The sequence below is a fragment of the Buceros rhinoceros genome, unplaced genomic scaffold, assembly GCF_000710305.1.
Source record: "Buceros rhinoceros silvestris isolate BGI_N320 unplaced genomic scaffold, ASM71030v1 scaffold13325, whole genome shotgun sequence".
NCBI classification, from domain to species: Eukaryota; Metazoa; Chordata; class Aves; order Bucerotiformes; family Bucerotidae; genus Buceros; species Buceros rhinoceros.
In genome coordinates, this window is record NW_010413489.1 from 8,667 (window position 1) to 27,811 (window position 19,145).

At 42.5% G+C, this 19,145-nt stretch overlaps 1 protein-coding gene across 1 annotated transcript in view; it reads right to left on the reverse strand.

The window, feature by feature from the left end:
• LOC104493994 (chromosome unknown open reading frame, human C7orf31) overlaps positions 1–19,145 on the reverse strand; it is a 24,180-nt gene that overhangs the window by 882 nt on the left and 4,153 nt on the right. Inside the window, 6 exon segments of the mRNA XM_010136769.1 lie at positions 1,879–1,971; positions 3,466–3,585; positions 5,680–5,864; positions 6,932–6,970; positions 14,214–14,245; positions 14,247–14,264. Of these exon segments, the coding sequence (XP_010135071.1) occupies positions 1,879–1,971; positions 3,466–3,585; positions 5,680–5,864; positions 6,932–6,970; positions 14,214–14,245; positions 14,247–14,264 (487 nt within the window).

Below are 19,145 nucleotides of genomic sequence, written 5' to 3' on the forward strand. Positions count from 1 at the left end.
GTAGGGAGCTTAGCGTCAGTCTTTATGCTTTGAAAAAGAAAATATTCTGCACCACCCCAATGTATAAGATATAAATGCATATAGATGTCTTGTGCTTCCTTCTCCTTTCTTCTTTTAAGCATCTGTCTTCCCAGCTATTGCCTCATAAGCAGGACAGTACAAACAGTGACTTGCATTACTGCGTTTTTAACTTCTTTTAGCAAGTAGGCCTGAGGGTGCTCATGGGCAGGTAGCTTTTTAGCTTTCTCAGTCACTGTTTGACCCACTGCTTGAATGCTGTCACCCTGTATTAATCGTTAGTACTGTTGAGGCTTCAGATACTGGTGCAAAGTCAAAGCTGCATTGCATAGGAACTCTTCAAATATAAAGTGCATTGGAGTTCTATAGCTGAAGAATGGACTTCCGCAGTTACTGTGCTGAACAATCTGAGTGTTTGGTGTTTAATGTATGAATGCTTTAAGTGGAATAATGTTCAAGTAAATCAGCATGGGCCAGGGTGGGCCTCTGCCAATCACTCTTTGGAAGCCAGAAGGCAATGAACCTGCTCGGTTTTGAATTAATGTAAGCTGCTGGTTTGGATTTTCATTTCTAGAGACAAGCTGTTGAAAGTGTTCTTTAAAGTGTTCATCATCATAAAGCAAAACACTTGTTTCTTTGTGACACTGGAGAAAAAGCTAGACAGCTTTTCCATTTCAGATACAGGGGTTCAATTATCAGAACCTTGTAAATGCCATTTCAAACGGGATTCCGTACTTGGAATTCTTTTTTAATCCAGTAGTAAAAGAGCAGGTCATTTTGGGGACTTCTTATCCAGGGCCATTTTTTGAGCTATAACTAAGAAACCAACAGCATCTTACTTAGTTGCCCTGTTTCTTGTATGTCTGTACAGTTTGAACCCAGAAGCACTGGGAAGGCAGCAGGGCAAGAAACCATTCCTTCTGTTTTACCAACAGGATTGCTTAGTCAGTTACAATTAATTAGCCATATGTATGTACTCTGTGTGACAGTGTGCAGGTGTCACTGAATGGCTTAAGCCGTTATAGATAGTGATGCAAAACACTGCTCAAGTTAGTTTGCTATGTTTATATACCATGTTATGCTTTGTTTGCATGAGTAGTATTTAGTGCAAATAGTAACTTTTCACTTTTATACAGGGAAAACAGAATATAAAAATTGTTGAAAACAATAAACATGGAGTTTTCCAGTAGAGTTTTATACATTCTTTCAAGTAAATCTTTGTATTGAAATAGAATCTGATAACGTTACTGATGGACCCTTAAGGAAGAAAGGCAAATCACTCACGTGAATGGAGGAGAATGAATAAGAGAAACTCTGCCAAACTTGAACTGGTATCGTTAGTAGGGAGAGAATAGTCTGCAATGGTGATAGGTCACTTATCAAGTACAGAATGTGCAATAAAGACAGTAAGCTGATGAGTTCAGGGGTGTTGTCCTGATTGACACCAGCTGAACATCTAGCCAATATGTGTCGGTCTCTGCAGTGCTACACCATTCACATGAGAGCTGCCAACTCGTTTTATGGAGACTATTACTCATACTTCTCAAGGCAAAAGGTCATTTGAACTGCTGTCATGTGGTTGTGGCAACTTTAAATGATAAGATAAAAAATAAGCAAATAATGACTATAACTTTCCCCCGTGCAAACTCTGAACAAGTCATTAATTCATTGCGGAAGTTCTGTCATCCAGCTGTGTCAGGACTGATTTAGTATACTGAACTTCAGCCCCTGTTTTAGAGTGAGCCTTGCCCTGTGCTTAAGTGTTATCAAAGGGCAGGCTTAATTCTGCTAGCGAATCTGGTATTGCTTTTGCTGTTACTATTTGTGGTGGAAGCACGAAATTCTTAGTAGATGCGGTACCATGCGGTTCCATGTCTTCACCTAGTTCTCCAGTTAATCTGCAAACTGCTTCCATGTAATAGTTATCCAGGAAAAGAGGGCTTATATGTCTCCCTAATGGAGACATATTTTATTGTCACACATTTTTATTGGTTAGGAAAATCAGAATTAATGGACAGTCCTCCTGAAAAACCTGAGATTATTTACAGTTTTTATGGCCTTTGGTACTAAATGACAAAAACTCAATGCCTTTGAGAATTCTGGGGGCTAACACTTTGTGTTGAATTAATTTACTTGCTATCCCAAGTAAATGAAATTAACAAAATATGCTTACCTGTGAAGTCCCGACTTATGTGGCGATACCCAGAGCTTTTTCAGTGTTACGTAGTGTATCAGTTGTTCTTGAAGAGAGGTTTATGATCTAGCTCTTTAAAAGTGGAGTTGGGGGGCACTTTCTTTGCTGGATTTGGGTAGTATATTTGACCCTTTTCTTTAGCAAACTTAGGAAGCTGAAGAAGAAATAGGTAAGGTATAAACCAAATATGTGTGCTGGATGGAGTAGACTATTTTAAAGGTGTGAAATAACACGTGTCATGTTGTCCTTCCCTCCCCCAATTACCTATTTGGTAAATGCTAATAAAAGTAAAAATTTGGTGGAAAATGTCTTCAGTACTGTATTACCACTAAAGTGGGAGATTCAATGGGTACAAACTTCAGTTGAATTCAATTCAAATAACTTGGGATCAAGTTCTCCATGGTAGTCACACCTGGGCAGAACATCACATGCTATATAAACTTTCTTGTCCATTTATAGACTGCCTTAAAGTGGACTGTTGCTTATTGTTTCCCTTGCTGTGTCATAAGGCTGTGTGTCTACAAAGGCTGTATCTTTCTTTATTCACTGCTATTTTTTTCCTACATTATTTATGCCTTTTACCTGTCATCAAACTTTGGACTATATCCCTTTCGGAAGAGAACTAGTGTTTAGCCAAGCTGAAGAATTGTGGAAACATGGTCATTCATGAACAAATTCACTCTTCTGTTTCATTGACCAGCCTAGACTCCACCATTAACTACACTGGGTAAGGCAAGATTGGAGTCAAAGATCATGCACAAAGAGGACATCTGTTTTCTTGAAGACATGGAAATAGAAACACTGGCAGGTCTTGTGGAAAGGTAAGGAGGAGCAAAGATCTACTGCTGCCCAAATCCATTTCTTTGAAGAGCTGCAGAGCATAATCTGGGCTTCTCAATCAAGCCCCTCCCCTGCCCCCCAGTGTATGGTCAGCAGCTATTATTGCGGCTGCCTCTTACCTTCAGAGCTACCTGGCTAGGTCCTACAGGAGCTCAAGAACCAGTTAGTACTTGAAGGACTTAAGTCACAATACAGCCTGCTAGCTTCTGATCTTGTTTGTATTTTGCTGAGGTGGTTGAAACTGTCTCTAAAGCTTTTCACTCTTTGTATACGTGATGCCTAGTTTATGGCCTGCAAGTGTTTGGAACAGTACAGGAGCTCTCGGTGTAGAACTGTCTCCCATGAAAGAGATGCAGAGAAGTTTGATTGTGGGGCGGGGAGGGAAGCAGCATTTTCCTCTCTTCCGTATGCACTGCGTACATGGAAGTATATATGCTGTCCTGGCCAGTCCACAGCTGCCTTCTGGGAGTCAGAAGGAATACTGACAACTTCACGCCTATGTGGATTACCATTGATTAGAATGACAGAGGCATCTGCATTTTAGGCTGTTCTGACATATGCTTGTTACACATCCAGCTGTGCTGGTGGAACAGGTTCTGTGAGCTGTGCTCACGTTTCCTCTACACTGGGAGACTGACCTCCTGGATCTGCAGACAGAACTCACCTTCTCTCTTTTGGTACAAGATCAGCAGGGTTGGATCAGATCACCTGTTTAACCAGCGTAAGTTAACTCAGCTGTCTTTTTGGAAGCACTCTGTGTCACTGTGTGCACCACTAGGTCTGCAAGGCTAGTTGTCTTGGACAAGCAGCTGAGGGCTGGATCTTATACCAGATAAAGCTGCCTCTGAAGAAGGCCATCTGCTCATGGCCAGCTGCAGGAGCTTTGGATTGATTCACACACCAATAGGGAAGATTCTTACTGCATTTTCCGTGCATGAGTTTTACAAACAGCAATACCAAACAAAGCTTGATGAATTGTGAGCTGACTGTGTACTCAGTGTCACTATCAGAGGAATAACTGAGTGGTATGAGATAGTCTTATAAAAAATGAAACCGCAGTGCATGCTTGAAAGAGCTTAATTTCCAACCCTGGTTTTATCACTGCTTTTCCTCTCCAGTCTGTCTGCCTCGGTTTCCCTATTTACCTCACAGTGATGCTGTCAGCATTAACTACATAATAGCTACTCTGAGTTTTGCAAATGTGAGATATAGGAAAGGCACAAAGTTTTTAAATACAGCCTTCCAGTGGTAAAAGTCACCTGAGTGTGGTCTGGGTTATCTGTACTTAACCAGAGATTTCTCCTTCAGTCACAGAGAACTGGAGTGTCCTGATCTCAGAGGAAGTCAAACCATATGGAGAGAACAGCATGTTAAGTCAAAGTGTTTTCCAAGTGCCAGTGGTTGCTGCACCCTTCGCTAGTAATTCTGAACCTGCTAGGCTTTGCTGGAAATAGGTCTTGGCCTCTGATGATCCTCCTGTTGTGCAAAAATAGGCTTCGCAAGTCCACCTCCACACATTATTAGTGCTTCTAAATTGACCAATGATCAATGAAAACCAGCGAAGAATGACTTCTCCTAGCGTTACATATTCTGTGGAAAGATTTTGGGTTTGGATGGAAAAATATTCCACTAAAAATGGCTTGTGTACCCAGTTATATACATAACTGTACAGCACTGTGCTAATGTCTGGGAATGGCAGCTAATTAATGCAAATTGACCTCCTACTTAACCTTATCAGCTTTTACTCTGCGAAAAGCTGCTTATCCATGCCAGTGAACACTTTTACTGTTTCACACAGTTACCGCCAAACGCTTTCTGGCAAGGACTGCCATGGCACACAGAGGTGCTGTCTTTTTCATCTTCCAAATTCTCTGTAACTCTGTTTGGTCAGCAGCCGCCATGGGCTCCTCATCAAAGCCCTGTCAAACCCCAGTGTAGTAGTGTGCCTCCTTGGAAAAACAGTATAGGAGCAAAAATATAAAAAAAATTCCTCCAATCTGTTATGTAAAACACCCTCAGGGTAAAAAGCTGCTGGGGTTAAAACCAAACACTTCGTGATGGCTTACATGGTGTTCTGTGAATAAAGAATATCTAGGGCTTCATCTCAGTCTTCGTAAGAGATAAGAAGAATTGTTTTTTCTCCCTGGACCTTGTTCTACGATCTGTGTAGTGATAAAATACTTCAGATCACCCAGCTGTCATTTCAGGGGTGCCTCTCTTGCCTTCAGCAAAAGTATGGCAGGCAGGACCTTGGCCCCCAAATTGCTAGTTTTTGATCCCATTCCTTTCCACTGTTATGGGCTGTGAAGAGTTATTTGTCAGACAGCAGATATCTGATACACTAAATCATCCATCTTGCTTTTGTGGGGATTAGCAGCTATGTTAAAAGCTCTGTTGGCTTCTGAGGCTACAGGGTGTTCATGTGGATCAGGTGTATTTGTCTGAGGTATCCTCTGTGGAGATTGCTACTATCAGCACATAGAGCTCTAATTTCAGCCAAGATCCTTAGTGTGACCACTGATATATTCGGGTTCTGGTTCTGTGAAGCTTCAGTAGAAGAGTCATGACTTCAGGAAGTGTTTCTAAGTAAGTTTCAAGAATGATAAACCAACAGAGTGTTGTCATACCTCTGGTCTTTCTCAGAACACCCACATCAAAGGTCTTGGTAGGGATATTGAGATGGAAAGGCTGATGACTGCTTGCATCCATGCCAGTGTCTCAGTCCTCAGGGGATCTGAAGTTTGGGAATGTGGTGTACCTAGAGATGTGTGCCTGGCAGGGATGAAAGGTTGGAAATGGCAGGCACAGTGGTCTTGGGTTGGTTCGATGTGCCAGGAATTCTTCAGAAAGAAAGAAGGAAAATTTCCCTATTTCAGACTTCGCAAGAACTAGAAGTGAGAATCAGAAAGGCGATATCTTAGTTTTTTAATCCTTTCTTGCTTGCCCCCTACAAAGAATTCACGATGATGATTCCCTTGTAGCTTTTGTACATGGTGAGTCATACCAATTCACATTTATTTTTATGCAACTTAAGGGAAGGAAAATGTGGAGTGCTAATTCTTGCACAGATCAAATTAATAGTAACTGAGTTTGTCCTTGTGAAATAAAAATTTACCTCTAAGGAGACATGGTAGGAAGGAGGATAAAGCTAAACCGGAGAGTTTTATGGGATACTGAGGACCAGGATTTCTTGGAGAGCCCATGTTCCTGTGGCTATTCTTTTTAGCTTTCATTTTTTCGTGATAGAATAATAAAAAAAAACCTTATTAAAATCAGGGGAATCCTGAAATCTTCTGAGAAAAATGAAAACAGTGGTTTATTCCACTAAGAGAGACTAGCACCCTGTTTGGATTCTTCTAAACTTTACCACAACTGCACACAGCAGCTTACTGAGATCAAACACCTTTCCTCACCCACTGTATAAAACAAAGTCACAACCTTATACCTGAGGCTGTGCATCGTGATGTAACGAGATGTCTTACCCAGCTGAGCTCTTCAGAGGCTTCTGTCTCATCAATTGGCTTTATACACGTCGCAGCTCTTAGCTGTGTTTGGTAGATGCTCCCAAATGCTTTAATTCACATTAGGCAAAGAGGCCATGAACAACACAGCCAGGAAAAAGCAATTAGCTAATAGGTGAGTCAGCAAGATCAGTATTTGTTAGGAGAGTGGGTGTGCTAGGCAAATACTGCAAATCTGCTAGACCTATCATGATGTGCTTTGTTCAAGAGAATTTTTTTTTTTTTGCCTAGTAGTAGTGCTGCTGCTTATTGCCAAGGAACCTGCACTGTGCAGTTATGGCTGTAAGAGGAACAACTTGCCTTTTTATTTCATTAAGGAAAGATAAGATGTAGTGTAATGTAGGTGAAATGTGCTTACTTAGCCAAGCTGTCTGGTGGTTTTCAAAGCCAGACTGTACTATATTAGGGACGAAAAGTAATAAATAAGTTACCTGAAGTGACCTATGTTCGTTTGCAGCTCCCACACTTTATCTGAATCAAAGCAATCCATATACATTAGGGACAAATCAATTGAGTAAGCAGTGCAGACAGTATTCTTACTGATACCACGGATTACGTGAGGAATGTTGTGTGTTGCCAGGTGCCAAAGACTGAAAAGACGCTGGGAATAAGAGATGTGCAGAATGGTTTTTTTAAAAGAAATGGGGAAAAAATACCTCATTCCTTTGACACTTTTGAGTAATAAGCTCGATATTAATTAACAATGGTATATGGTATTAGTAAAAATAAATCCTTTTATCAGTAAAGCGAAACAGAAAACATCCTGTTTATAATTGCAGAGAAAATACTTATTCATTCCATGATGATAAATTATTTTACCTTGGAGTCTTATTTATGCTTCAAATATATTTTAAAAAAGCAATCAAAAGAAAGCACTATCTTTGAAGGGCAAGAATTTCATCACTGAGGCTAGCTAAAAGTCTCTTGGCAATTGTACCACATTAGAAAAATGTGTAAGATTAAAAAAATTAATTTGCTTAATGGTTCTTCGTGTTTTAATGAGGAAAAAAAAACCCAAGCAAATGCCCAAAAGACAGTATTAGTGGTCTAATCTAAGTGGTTCACCTGGAGCTCCAAAATCTCATGTATTTCATGATGAAGTCTTAATTACCAGGTCTTTCTTGAAAGGGTCTTTACCATGTGTGGGTAGGAGAGATTGACTGCTGGTAGTCTTTTTTTAAGCTTTATTATTTGTACAGTGATCACACAAAGTTTCTTGATTCCAAAAGCCATATACCAAAATTACCCCATTGTTTGTCTCAGTGAGGAGAGGGATGTTCCAGATTCATTTCCAAGCAGGAGACGTGGATAACTTCTCAGGACTGTCCCCTCTCTCAGTTTGTGGACAGAGCTGTGTGGCATGTTAATGGGCCCCGTGGGGACTCTGTTGTTTTGGACTTAGCATTTCCTCTGGGAACTTTTTTCCTCCCACAGATGGGGATTGCACAGTCGCCTGGTTAATAACATAGCCATGGCATGGGTGCTACACACAAGCTCTGTTTAAGTCACCCGTGACTCAAAAGCTGCAACTTGACCACTCCATCATTGAATTAATGTTTGCAAAAATAGTGTTGCACAGTTAAAAAGGAAATACGGCCCCTTGCTCAGAGGATTTAAATACAGTCCTGTGCTTATTTCTTTCCACATATGGGTATGTGAAGATAAACTTCAAGTGCCACACCAGTTGTATTCACACATTGTGTTGTCACAATGTGCAGAAGTCATGCATTTCATTGTGAAATCTGTGCTGAGATGCTGTGGGACTCAGTGCAGTCAACATGACGTGGGACACCTCACAAACTACCTTGCCAGCACAACTCATGCCTCAGCTGAGCTGATCAAAAGATCTGCTTCTAATGTGTGATGCTACAGAGACAACAGGACTCAAAGTGTTGGATTCTGAAAACCATTTGTGTATTGTTACATTTATAATGACCTGGGACTCTGATGCAAACCTTGTGAAAACAGAAAGCTTTATACAGCAATAGCCATACTTACAGAACAGCAATCTTTAGAAGTTTATTCCACAGATCCTTCTAATTGATTTTCCATTCCTAGAGTGAGATTTGGTGCTGTATGTCTACTGGTGCTGTAGACATGAAGGAGAATACTTCTTAGTGTTTATTTTCAATTCACATTGAATTTCAATTCATATTGTAAGAATGTGAATTGAAAATAAACACTAAGAAGTATTTTCAGTTTCCATTTCCATTCACATTGTGTTACAGCATGAATTGTTACGTTCTTTGTTGCATTCATTGGACACAGATTCCTGATACAAATGTACAAAATGAGGAGAGTGAGTCTGCTTTGTGCTCTGGCACGGCAGAACTGCGTAAGTACTTTTGTAGACCACTTTTTGTTATAACATCTAAACTTAAGGCTGCAATAAAAGAAGGGTGAACATAGATTTTCATGACTCTGACAAGATTTAGAGAAGCTTTGTGAGCTAAGGTTGTAACAGCTAGCAAAGCTTTGTGATTTCAAAGGTGGACAGTTACTTACAGTGTTCCTTACATTTTTAAAACTCTGACTGGTTAATCAAGCCTGAAGCCACCCAGAATGAATGGCAGTCTAGAAAGATAAAGCTCTGGCTGGAAAGGAAGATAGGAGTAGTAGCTTTTGCAAACTGGCATTGAGATGCTTTCACTGGAGTTCTAGTACACTTTTGTTGGAGCCTGCCAGTATCACACCAGAAGCAGTTGCTCAGTAATATGTTAACTTCTCCTTTATGTTCAGTCAACAGAAGATACAGAGTGTACCTCAGTTTCTTGGAAAGAAATGAGACCCAAGTGGAGAGATTTGTGCTCCTAGTTTGGAAAGCCCCAGAAAAATTCAGGGAGCGGTCCAGATAGGCATCATCCCATTTCCCTAGCAAGGAGTGCACTGTGAGCACTCAGCAAAAGCTTTTTGATAAAATAGGCTTAAACCAAATTTCACATGTGAGAGAGTATCCTTATGGAAACACTGGCTTCCCCTGCAATAGTTCTGCAATTCTCCTCCTGTCATAGTGTAGAGCAGTAGAGGCAGAGACACACTTGTTGAGTAACGGTAATAAAAGGCACATTAGAACCTTGTGACCTTCATGAGGGGCTCTCACTTCCCACTATTTTTCTGCTCTCTGACACATGGTAGGAGCCTCTGAAAAGCTGTTTCTTCTTTCAGGTTTGATGTTGGTCTGAGAGTGATGCAGTGTGGGAAGCCTCATGACCTTCAACTTCTTTTCTGGATAAGGCCAGAGAACATTTTGCTGCTCTTTCCTGTTAATTTCCCGGGTGCTCAGTAATTCTTAACAGCATAAGATGTACGATTCTTGCCAGTTTTAACAGGAAGGAAATTATGGCTGGAGGAGAAAACATTTCACTTGTGTAAATTGGCTTTCTCTGCAGGCCTTTATTGTTGCAAAGGGAGGCAATCACTTACCTTGGCTAACCTTAAAACCTGCTTGGTCAGGGAGCTGCAGGTCAGGGAACCACCGGGGGCTGGGGAGCGGGAGGACAGTCAGTGGAATGGAAGTGCAGTGTGGCATGAGAAAGAGTGAAAGGAGATTAAAATCCACATGGGAAAAGGCCAGTTTTCATTCATTCTGTGCTGCCACTGAACCCACTGAAAACCTCATTGGTGTGACTTGTCTTGGGAAGGACAGCTGCAAATGCTATAGCTTGATGTGTGTGTCTGTGTAACTGGGGTTCTTGGCAATGGCTTGAGGGTTTTTTTTTTAAGGCCTTCAGGATTTTACAGTCTTGTTTGGTGTGAACTCATTACACATTTAGATGGGAGGAGGCAACTACTTTTCTCCGGCACATTTAACTGGGAGAGCATATGCCTGTGGCGCACTGCCGATGCACCGACGAAAGCACATCTGCACAAAGCCAGTGATTCGTTCTAGTGCAAAACTGCATAAGAAGAGGTAGTGTGCATACTTAAGGCAAAGGCATCATTGTCCCATGAAAGTGTACAGAGTTACTGCAAATGCCTGGTAATTAATCTCCCATAGAAGACAGTAGTAGCTCAAAGGAGCCCTCACAAGCTATAAGGTAAATAAACTGAGTGTTAATAGCTTCCAGGTAGGCCTGCAGAGAACCACTCAGATGGTATTTTTCAGGAAATGTTCCACGTGGCTGTCACCGCTTAGTAGTCCCTGATGGCAGGAAGAATATTTGCTCTGAAAGACCTTGGACTGTGAATGTGGAAGTTTGTTTTTTTTTTTTCCTGTGGGTTCACTTTTTGTTTTAAAGGATATATTTTTTCCTTCAATTTAACAATCTTTCAAAACCCAAGAAAGCTTTTGGAAAAATAAAATCCTCAAACAAGGAAAAAGCAGAGAGACGCAGAATGTTTCAGGTCAAGATGTAAGTGCAAAATAATGGAAAAAATACCAATGTCCTGTTGATCAAATATTCAGAGTCCAAGGTCGTGTACTTTTCAGTATGTACGGGACAGGGTTTGATCTACTCTTGTGTAAAAGTTTCTTCCTCCTTACACAGCTAGCACAAGGGCAAGGAGTCCTGGCAGTCCCTGGTTGCTGCTTCTTAAGGAAGCAAATCCCCAGAAAAGTGCCACAGTCTCTGACTCAGCCTGTGTACATGGATGATCCATTCTGGTGAGGGGTGGGCACAAGGAATGCTCTTGCAGTGAAGTGAATGGGTCCCAAACATCCTTAACCAAGAAGCATTTGAGGTTGACTACCCTGGGAACTGCTGAAAACACAACAGCCACCTACCCCATGCAAAGGACAGTTTTTAATTTTACTCCGCAATCTGTCTGTGTTTCTGCTGTTTCAGGGTTACCAATACAGACATCACATAACAGGACGCTTATTTGACTAGCAAGTCATAGTGGACCAAGTTGTTCCCCAGCATCATTTCACTGCAGTCAATGGAGTTTTCTTGGAGGTGGCTTAGGTAATAAAACAGAAATTCCCAGCTTGACCGTGCCCACTTTGCATGGATGTTGGTTTTAAAACAACTTTAAAAGTGCTCCACTACCTTACTAAAGTGCACGGGCCGCTTCCCATGTAATGTTTAGGAAACTTGTAGGAAGAGACTTTCAGGGAAACTGCTACTTCCTTGCAGCTTGTAATCAAATTCTTGTGGAAGCAGCACAACCAGTGCCTTGCTGGTCAAAGGCCGAAAGCTGTCCCAGTAAAAAGGAGTTTTGGCTTGTACACTCTGGTAGGTAACCTCACTCGCGTCTGTTTGTGCTGTGTGCTGTAATGAGGAAAATAGAGAAACCTGCAAGAAGCAGTGGGTTGCAAAGAGCAGGGCTGCAGGTTTCTCTGTGTAGCTTCTGTGGGCTGTTTTTCTAGAGTTTACACAAAGTGGGGAGCAGCTACCTCCATGCAGGGAGGCTGAAGGGAGAGTGGTGGGGTCAAATAATACGTCCCACAGCTCTATAAAGATAACTGAAATTTGTCACACAATTAATCTCAGGTTTCTAACATGCTCTAGTTGCCAATGCTAATATGGCAGGTGTAACTTGTCCATTTTCCACTTTTGAAAAATTTACATTTGCACTTTAAATTGTCCCAATCTGAAATCTTGGTAGTTTGATCAAATTTAAGCGTTTTGCTGGTGCCATCAAGTGGCAAAACGTTGGATTGCAGAACTCCAGCAGGATCCGAATTCACTCAAGTCTTCCTATCGCCCGGACAGCAGCAGTGAGGAAAATAATCCTTGCCAAGCTTCCTCAAAAAATGCGTCTATCTATCTATAGGACAGGCAGAGAAGACGAGGAGGGGGGTCGCACTGTACGTCCGTGGCCAGCTGGAGTGCATGGAGTGCCTGGGGGTGGAGGAGGAGCCATCTGAGAGTTTATGGGTCAGGATTAAAGGGAGGGCACAGGCAATGGGGGAGTCTGCTACAGGCCAGTTGACCAGGGAGATGGAACAAATGAGGTCCTCTATAGACTGGTAGGAGCAGCCTTACATTCACGAGCCCTGGTGCTCAAGACATCAACCACCCCTAAATCTGTTGGAGGGACAACACAGTGGGGCATAAGCAATCCAGGAGGTTCCTGGAATGCTTTCATGGTAGCTTCTTTGTCCAAGTGATAGAGGAGCCGAGGAGGAGAGGTGCTATGCTGAACCTTTTTCTCGCCAACCAGGAGGGTAGGTGGGGAATGTGAAGGTAAAAGAGCAGCCTTGGCTGCAGTGACCACGAAATGGTGGAGTTCATGATCCTTAGGGCAGTGAGGAGGGTGCGCAGCAAGCTCACTATCCTGGACTTCAGGAGAGCAGGTTTTGGCCTCTTCAGGGATCTACTTTGTAGAGTACCATGGGATAAAGCCCTGGAGGAAAGAGGGGCCCAAGAAAGCTGGTTAATATTTAAGGACCGCCTTCTCCAAGCTCAGGTGCGATGGAACCCAACAAAGAGGAAGTCAGGCAAAAATGCCAGGAGGCCAGCATGGATGAACAAATTGCTCCTGGACTAACTCAAACATAAACAGGAATCCTACAGAGGGTGGAAGCAAGGACAGGTAGCCTGAGAGGAACACAGGCAGGGATCAGGTTAGGAAAGCTAAAGCCCAGATAGAATTAAATCTGGCCAGGGACATCAAGGGCAATAAGAAAAGCTTCTATATACGTTGGTCATAAAAGGAAGACTAGGGAAAATGTGGACCCTCTCTGGAAGGAAATGGCATACCTAGTTACCCAGGATATGGAGAAGGCTGAGGTACTCAACAATCAAAAGAAGTGTGACCAGCAGGTCAAGAGAGGTGATTCTTCCCCTCTGCTCTAGTGAGGCCCCCACCTAGAGTACTGTGTCCAGTTCTGAGGCCCCTGGCATAAGAAGGACACGAACCTGATGAATCAAGGTTCAAAGCAGAGCCATCGAGATCATCAGAGGGCTCGAGTACTTCTCCCTTGAAGACAAGCTGAGAGTTGGGGTTGTTCAGCCTGGAGAAAAGGAGGCTCTGGGGAGAGCTTGTAGCAGGCTTCCTGTACCTAAAGGGGTCTGCAGAAAAGCTGGAGAAGGACTTTTTACAAGGACTTTAATATTAGATAGGTCAAGGGGTAATGGTTTTAAACCAAGAGAGTAGATTTATATTAGATACAAGGAAAAAGTTCTTCACTTTTTCACAAGGCAGTGAGGCACTGAAACAGGTTGCCCAGAGAAGTTGTGGATGCCCCTTGGAAGATGGGGCAGGTTGATGGGGCTTTGAGCAACCTGATCTAGGGGAAGGTGTCCCTGCCCATGGCAGGAGGGTTGGAACTGGATGATCTTTAAGGTCACTTCTGACCCAAACCATTCTATGATTCTATGCTATACCAGAAAAATGGACTGAAATACATAATGGTGTCAAGGTTGCTTCAGTTTAATCTGGATTCTAACTAGTAGAAAGCCTAATATTTTTGAGTTCTACAAGTTAATAAATATGGACAACCTGTAAAACAAATTGAGACCCTTGTTGAAGAGATACTAAAGTGGGGTGCAATACCGCGTTCTGAATTTCCTTCCCAGCTGTGTTTGCTCTCCTTTGTGACTAGCTAATCTGTTTTTACAGAACATGGCCTTTCAGATTTCATATACCTGCACTTCATATCATATGTGCATCCTATCACCAGAGTGGAATGAATATGCAGTTTGCTCTTGTATTCACTACATTCTCAGTCTGGTTAACACGCAGTTTAAACTTACAGTTCATCATTCATATGCACATCACTTTTTTTTCAGCTGAGTAACATCAGAGTATCACCCAGAGGGAAGGCCTCTGTGTAAAGAAAAACTGTAAATGTATAAAACTTAAGCTATATTTGCTTGAAAAAAACCCAAATAATTGATATGTTTTTGTCTTGACTTCTCAGATAACCCTTAATATCAAAACTCATAGTGTGCCAGTGTGGAAATCTGTCCTAGGTTTCAAAATCTAAGTCATGGAGGGATGGATTTTGAGAGGTGCTAAGCAACCGTGCCTGAATCCATAGTTCCTGAAAGTGGTGAGCATTTCCCCCTGAGAAAGCCTGGTGGCCCTTACTGCCCCTCACCATGCACACCGAACGCTCAGTAGGAGCTGTGGGAATGCCTTGAGTAGGTGCAGGTTCCAACTTTTGACCCTATAAGGAGTTATTTCTGCATTATAGGGATCATTTTCAGCTCCTTCTGATGCTAAAGGGCTTGCAGAATCCAGACGAATAGCATGGTGCTTTTCACTGGATAGAATCTGAGAAGAATACAGCACCATGCCTGTCTTTGAGTTTAAACAATGGAAAACAAACCAGTCGTTAGTATGGCACACTGCGTACAAACAAAACAAAAAACCATCAGAGAAAGCAAATGAAAATGCCAAAATGAAGGAAATGCAGCTGGAAAAGTCAGCCATAGCCAGTAAGATTTTCCTGGTATTAGAAATACCAGAGGAGGACCACAAAAATTATCAGGTGGGCTGGAACACTTCCCCTATGAGGACAGGCTGAAAGAGTTGATCTTGTTCAGCCTGGAGAAGAGAAGGCTCTGGCGAGATCTTATTGTGGCCTTTCAATACTTAAAGGGGGCTTATAAGAAAGATGGAAACAATCTTTTTATCAAGGCCTTTGGCAATAGGACAAGGGGTAATGGTTTTAAATTAAAAGAGGGGAGACTCAGACTAGGTAGAAGGGAGACATTTTTTTACTATGAGGGTGGTGAAACACTTGAACAGGTTACCCAGAATGGTGGTAGAAGCTCCATCCCTGGAAACATTCCAGGTCATATTGGACAGGGCTCTGAGCAACCTGATCTAGTTAAAGATGTCCCTGCTCACTGCAGGTTCCTTTAAAGGTCCCTTCCAACCCCAAACATGTCATGATTCTATGATTCTGTGAAACAGCCTTATAGTCCTGCCCCAGCCTTGCTAAAGCTGAGCTTCACCCAAAGCTTCTAATCAATTGTGTGTTGCGAAAAGGAATGGGTCGTGGCCGTAACAGCGTGGATGAAGAAGAGATACTGGCTTCAAGAAAGGGAAGGAAACGACGTTGAATCAGAAAGGGTTTGTTTGACTTTTACAGCTGGCTCAATGGGCTCCCAAGGGTTGAGGGTTATAGCACTGTCCAACAGGAACATGCTTGCAATACTGTGGTCTAACCACAACTGCAGAATGGTTATTGTCTTCTCCTTCATCTTAATTGCTTTCCCACATTAGCACTGTAGTGCTTGCTTCTGAGCCTCCAGCGCTGTCAGTTGAACAATGCGAGCATCTGTGGTCAGACTTAGACTTCTAGCTCTCATGCAAGGCTCTGTGTTCAGAACGGCTGAGCGCCTCCATCTTAAACTAAAGTCACTGAGACTCCCCTCCTCCTCTTTCAACCCCACCACACCACGGTAGCACCCAACATCCATGCAGAGGCCAGGTCCCATGCACCCTTCTGACGGGACAGCTGGTGCTGAGGGTGCTCCCCTATGACAGACTGTGCCACCGGAGGGTGCTACTATAGAGCAGCCACCCTCACTTTAAAGCCAAATCCAGGGATTTAAGAGGTCTAAATGCTGATTTGGGGTGATCAATGCATATGTAGGATTGTCATGACACACATTCTCTTTCCAGCATTAAAATGAAAACCTGCTAACCTGGAAATGCTTTCCTTTTGCCTAGTTCCACTGCTGTGCTTGTGAAGATGCACTTTTTACTACTGTGTTTGATGTGGGTGGGTGGCGTGGCTCAATAAATAATACATGGCATTTGAAGTCTTTTGGAGCAGTACCTCTGCGAAGTGGCAGTATTTGAATCTGTAGCAGGACATCTTTATGTTCCTTGTACTGACTTTGAGTCAAGAGGAAGATGACTTTTGCATTGGAAACTGGCTCTCCTTCTCAGAAGAGCCTGCGTAATTGTAGTAGTTTGGCTGCAACTTGGAGAGGAGCCTGGCTGTGGGTACAGGTTAGGACGAGTGATCTCCAGAGATCCATTCCAACCTGAACCTGACTGTGTCTCACCACTTGGAAGAAGGAATTCTCATGAGCGGTTCCCCCTGCGCTCTGCCTGCACCCTGGCATCTCCTGAATAGCGCTGGGCATCACTTCATTTGATTTTCCTCTTAAAGATGGATTTTCTAGCCTCCTGTTTATCATGCAACAAAAATTCCTTTGGGTTCTGTAGGTTATACATGGGAAATTTGCCAGCATGTGTAAAAGCCACAGTTTAATTACATAGAGGTGCACTGGAAAACATATTCTTTACTTTTTTCTCATAAAATTTCCTAGACATCTTAAGAAATTATTTAAAAAATGAAGCATAAGCAAACACAGCCCTCTTACCACTAGTTTAGTCTGGTGGTTGCCTTATGTGCTATGTTTTCACAGCCAAGCCCTGGACATATATAGAAAATACAAATATCAGCATAATCTAATAATGTCTTATCTACTAGAAAGTTATATTTAAATATAACCCTAACTGTGGGATTTCATTAAATTATTTTTGTATGGTTCTTATTAAAAAACAGTTTGCTCCATAAAATAATTCTCGGTGTGGATATTTCCCAAAGTTTTATTTATGTACAAGCTGTATTATAAATGCATTTATTTAGGCTTCTCATACTTCCTCCACTTGAAATTTGTGCCAGTGCAATCAGAGGCACAGCCACAAAAATGCTTCATTTGCATCTTGCCCATTTCAGCTTTCTCCTCTCTAACTGTGTGCACTAGAGTAAGTTTCTAATTAACTTCTAGCCTGTATCTCTGGTAGGTTTCATTGAGATCAGCGGAGGTGGTGCCATTGGGAATTATCTTACCAGGAAGCTAATGTGTGTAGTACAGCAACGTAGTGTGGAGGAAAGGCTGCTCTATTTTGCCCCTACAACGGCACTATCAGGATTGCGGGTACCGGGGTATGCTCTGAACAACTGTTCCACAGTATCACTTTACTGTGAGAGCTGCCCAAGACAAGCATCAAATGGATGTCATGACCATGGGTTTATATAGTAGCTTGCAAACCTCTTCTTCCTTTATGACTGCTAAGTTAGTTTTCTGAGATATGGCATGTAGTCACTGTGACTCATCTACCTTCTCATTAGGTGCTATGCCTGAGTTGGCCAAAACCTTTGCTTGCTTGCGGTGTGAGGGTAAGAACGTAAAGAGAGCCACACAGACTATATGCCACCTAGGCATTTTTCACCCTGTGGAAAGGGAAGGCTTGATTCTGGACCTCTTTTTCTCTTCAGATAAGTGGGTGGATCAGGGGCTCTACACTTGTGCTCCTGAACAATAAATAATCCAAGGGATTACATATTCTGAAAAGAAAAACACAAAACCAATGAATATTCTGGTTTCAAGCTCTTTATACGTTCTTGCACTGGTCCTGTCACTGTGGGATTACAGCACCTTGCCGTGCCCCTGGGATGGAAGTACAATCAGCATTATTTAACATCAGCAAGTGCTGCGTTCTCCACCCGGAATGGAGTAATCCTGGTGATATGTACAAACTGGGGTACAAGAGGCTGGAAAGGAACCTCACAGAAAGCGATCTGGGATTTGGGTTGATGACAAGTTGAATATGAGTCAACAGTGTGCTCTGGCAGCCAAAAGGGCCAGCTGCGTCCTGGAGTGCATCATACAGCATAGCTATCTGGTCAGTGGAGGCGATTCTCTCACTCCACACTGCACTGGTGCAGTCCCACCTCGAGTACTGTGTGCAGTTTTGGGTGCCTCAATGTAAGAAGGACATCAAATTCTTAGAATGTGTTCAGAGGAAGGTGACCAAGATCGTGAAAGTTCTTGAGGGCAAGAGGAGCAGCAGAGGTCACTTTGTTCAGCTTGGAGAAGCAAAGGCTGAGGGGTGATCTCATTGCAGCCTGTGACTTCCTCAAGGTGGGCAGCAGAGAGGGAGGTGCTGATGTCTTCGCTCTGGTGACCAGTGATAGGACACATGGAAATGTTATGAAGCTGCATCAGGGGAAGTTCAGGTAGGACGTTAGGAAAAGGTTCGTCACTGAGAAGGTGATAGGTCACTGAAGCAAGCTCCTCAGGAAGTGATCATGACATCAAGCCTGTTAGAGTTCAGGAAGCATCTGGATGACTCTTTTAGTCATATGGTTTGGTTTTAGATAGTCCTGTGAGAAGCAAGGAGTTCAACAGGATGAGCCTTATAGGTCCCTTCCAACTCGAGATATTCTATCATTCTCTGATAATTTTACAGAGAGACTAATTCATGATAATGCAGAGGAGGGCAGAGACAGGAAGGCATGTTTCCATTCTTTGAGTCATTTTTTAACCCTTGGACAGCCATGCAGATGCCTAATCTGTATCTTCCATTCCTGTTCTCCAGGGAGCTTGCAGGTCTGAAGACTATCCTTGAACTTCTCCAAGTCAGCCCTAAGCAACAACATGTCCTGCCTCAAAGCTTTCCTGTAAGTCAGTAATGGTGATTCAAAACCTTTCTGATTGTCTGAACAGCAGTGATTTGGCATCATTGTTTACCTATTTGTCTATCAGCTAGTCAGTCTTTTTTTTGTTGTTGTTGTTTAGCTAATGCTAACATAGTACACAAGATGTTTTGGAACTTTCTTCAGTGGAAGTGGCTCCAACCCCAGTATATTCCAAAGAAGAAATTGGTTGTGGTAAGAGGCTAGAGAAGGAGCCCTGACTCAAAAACAAATCCTA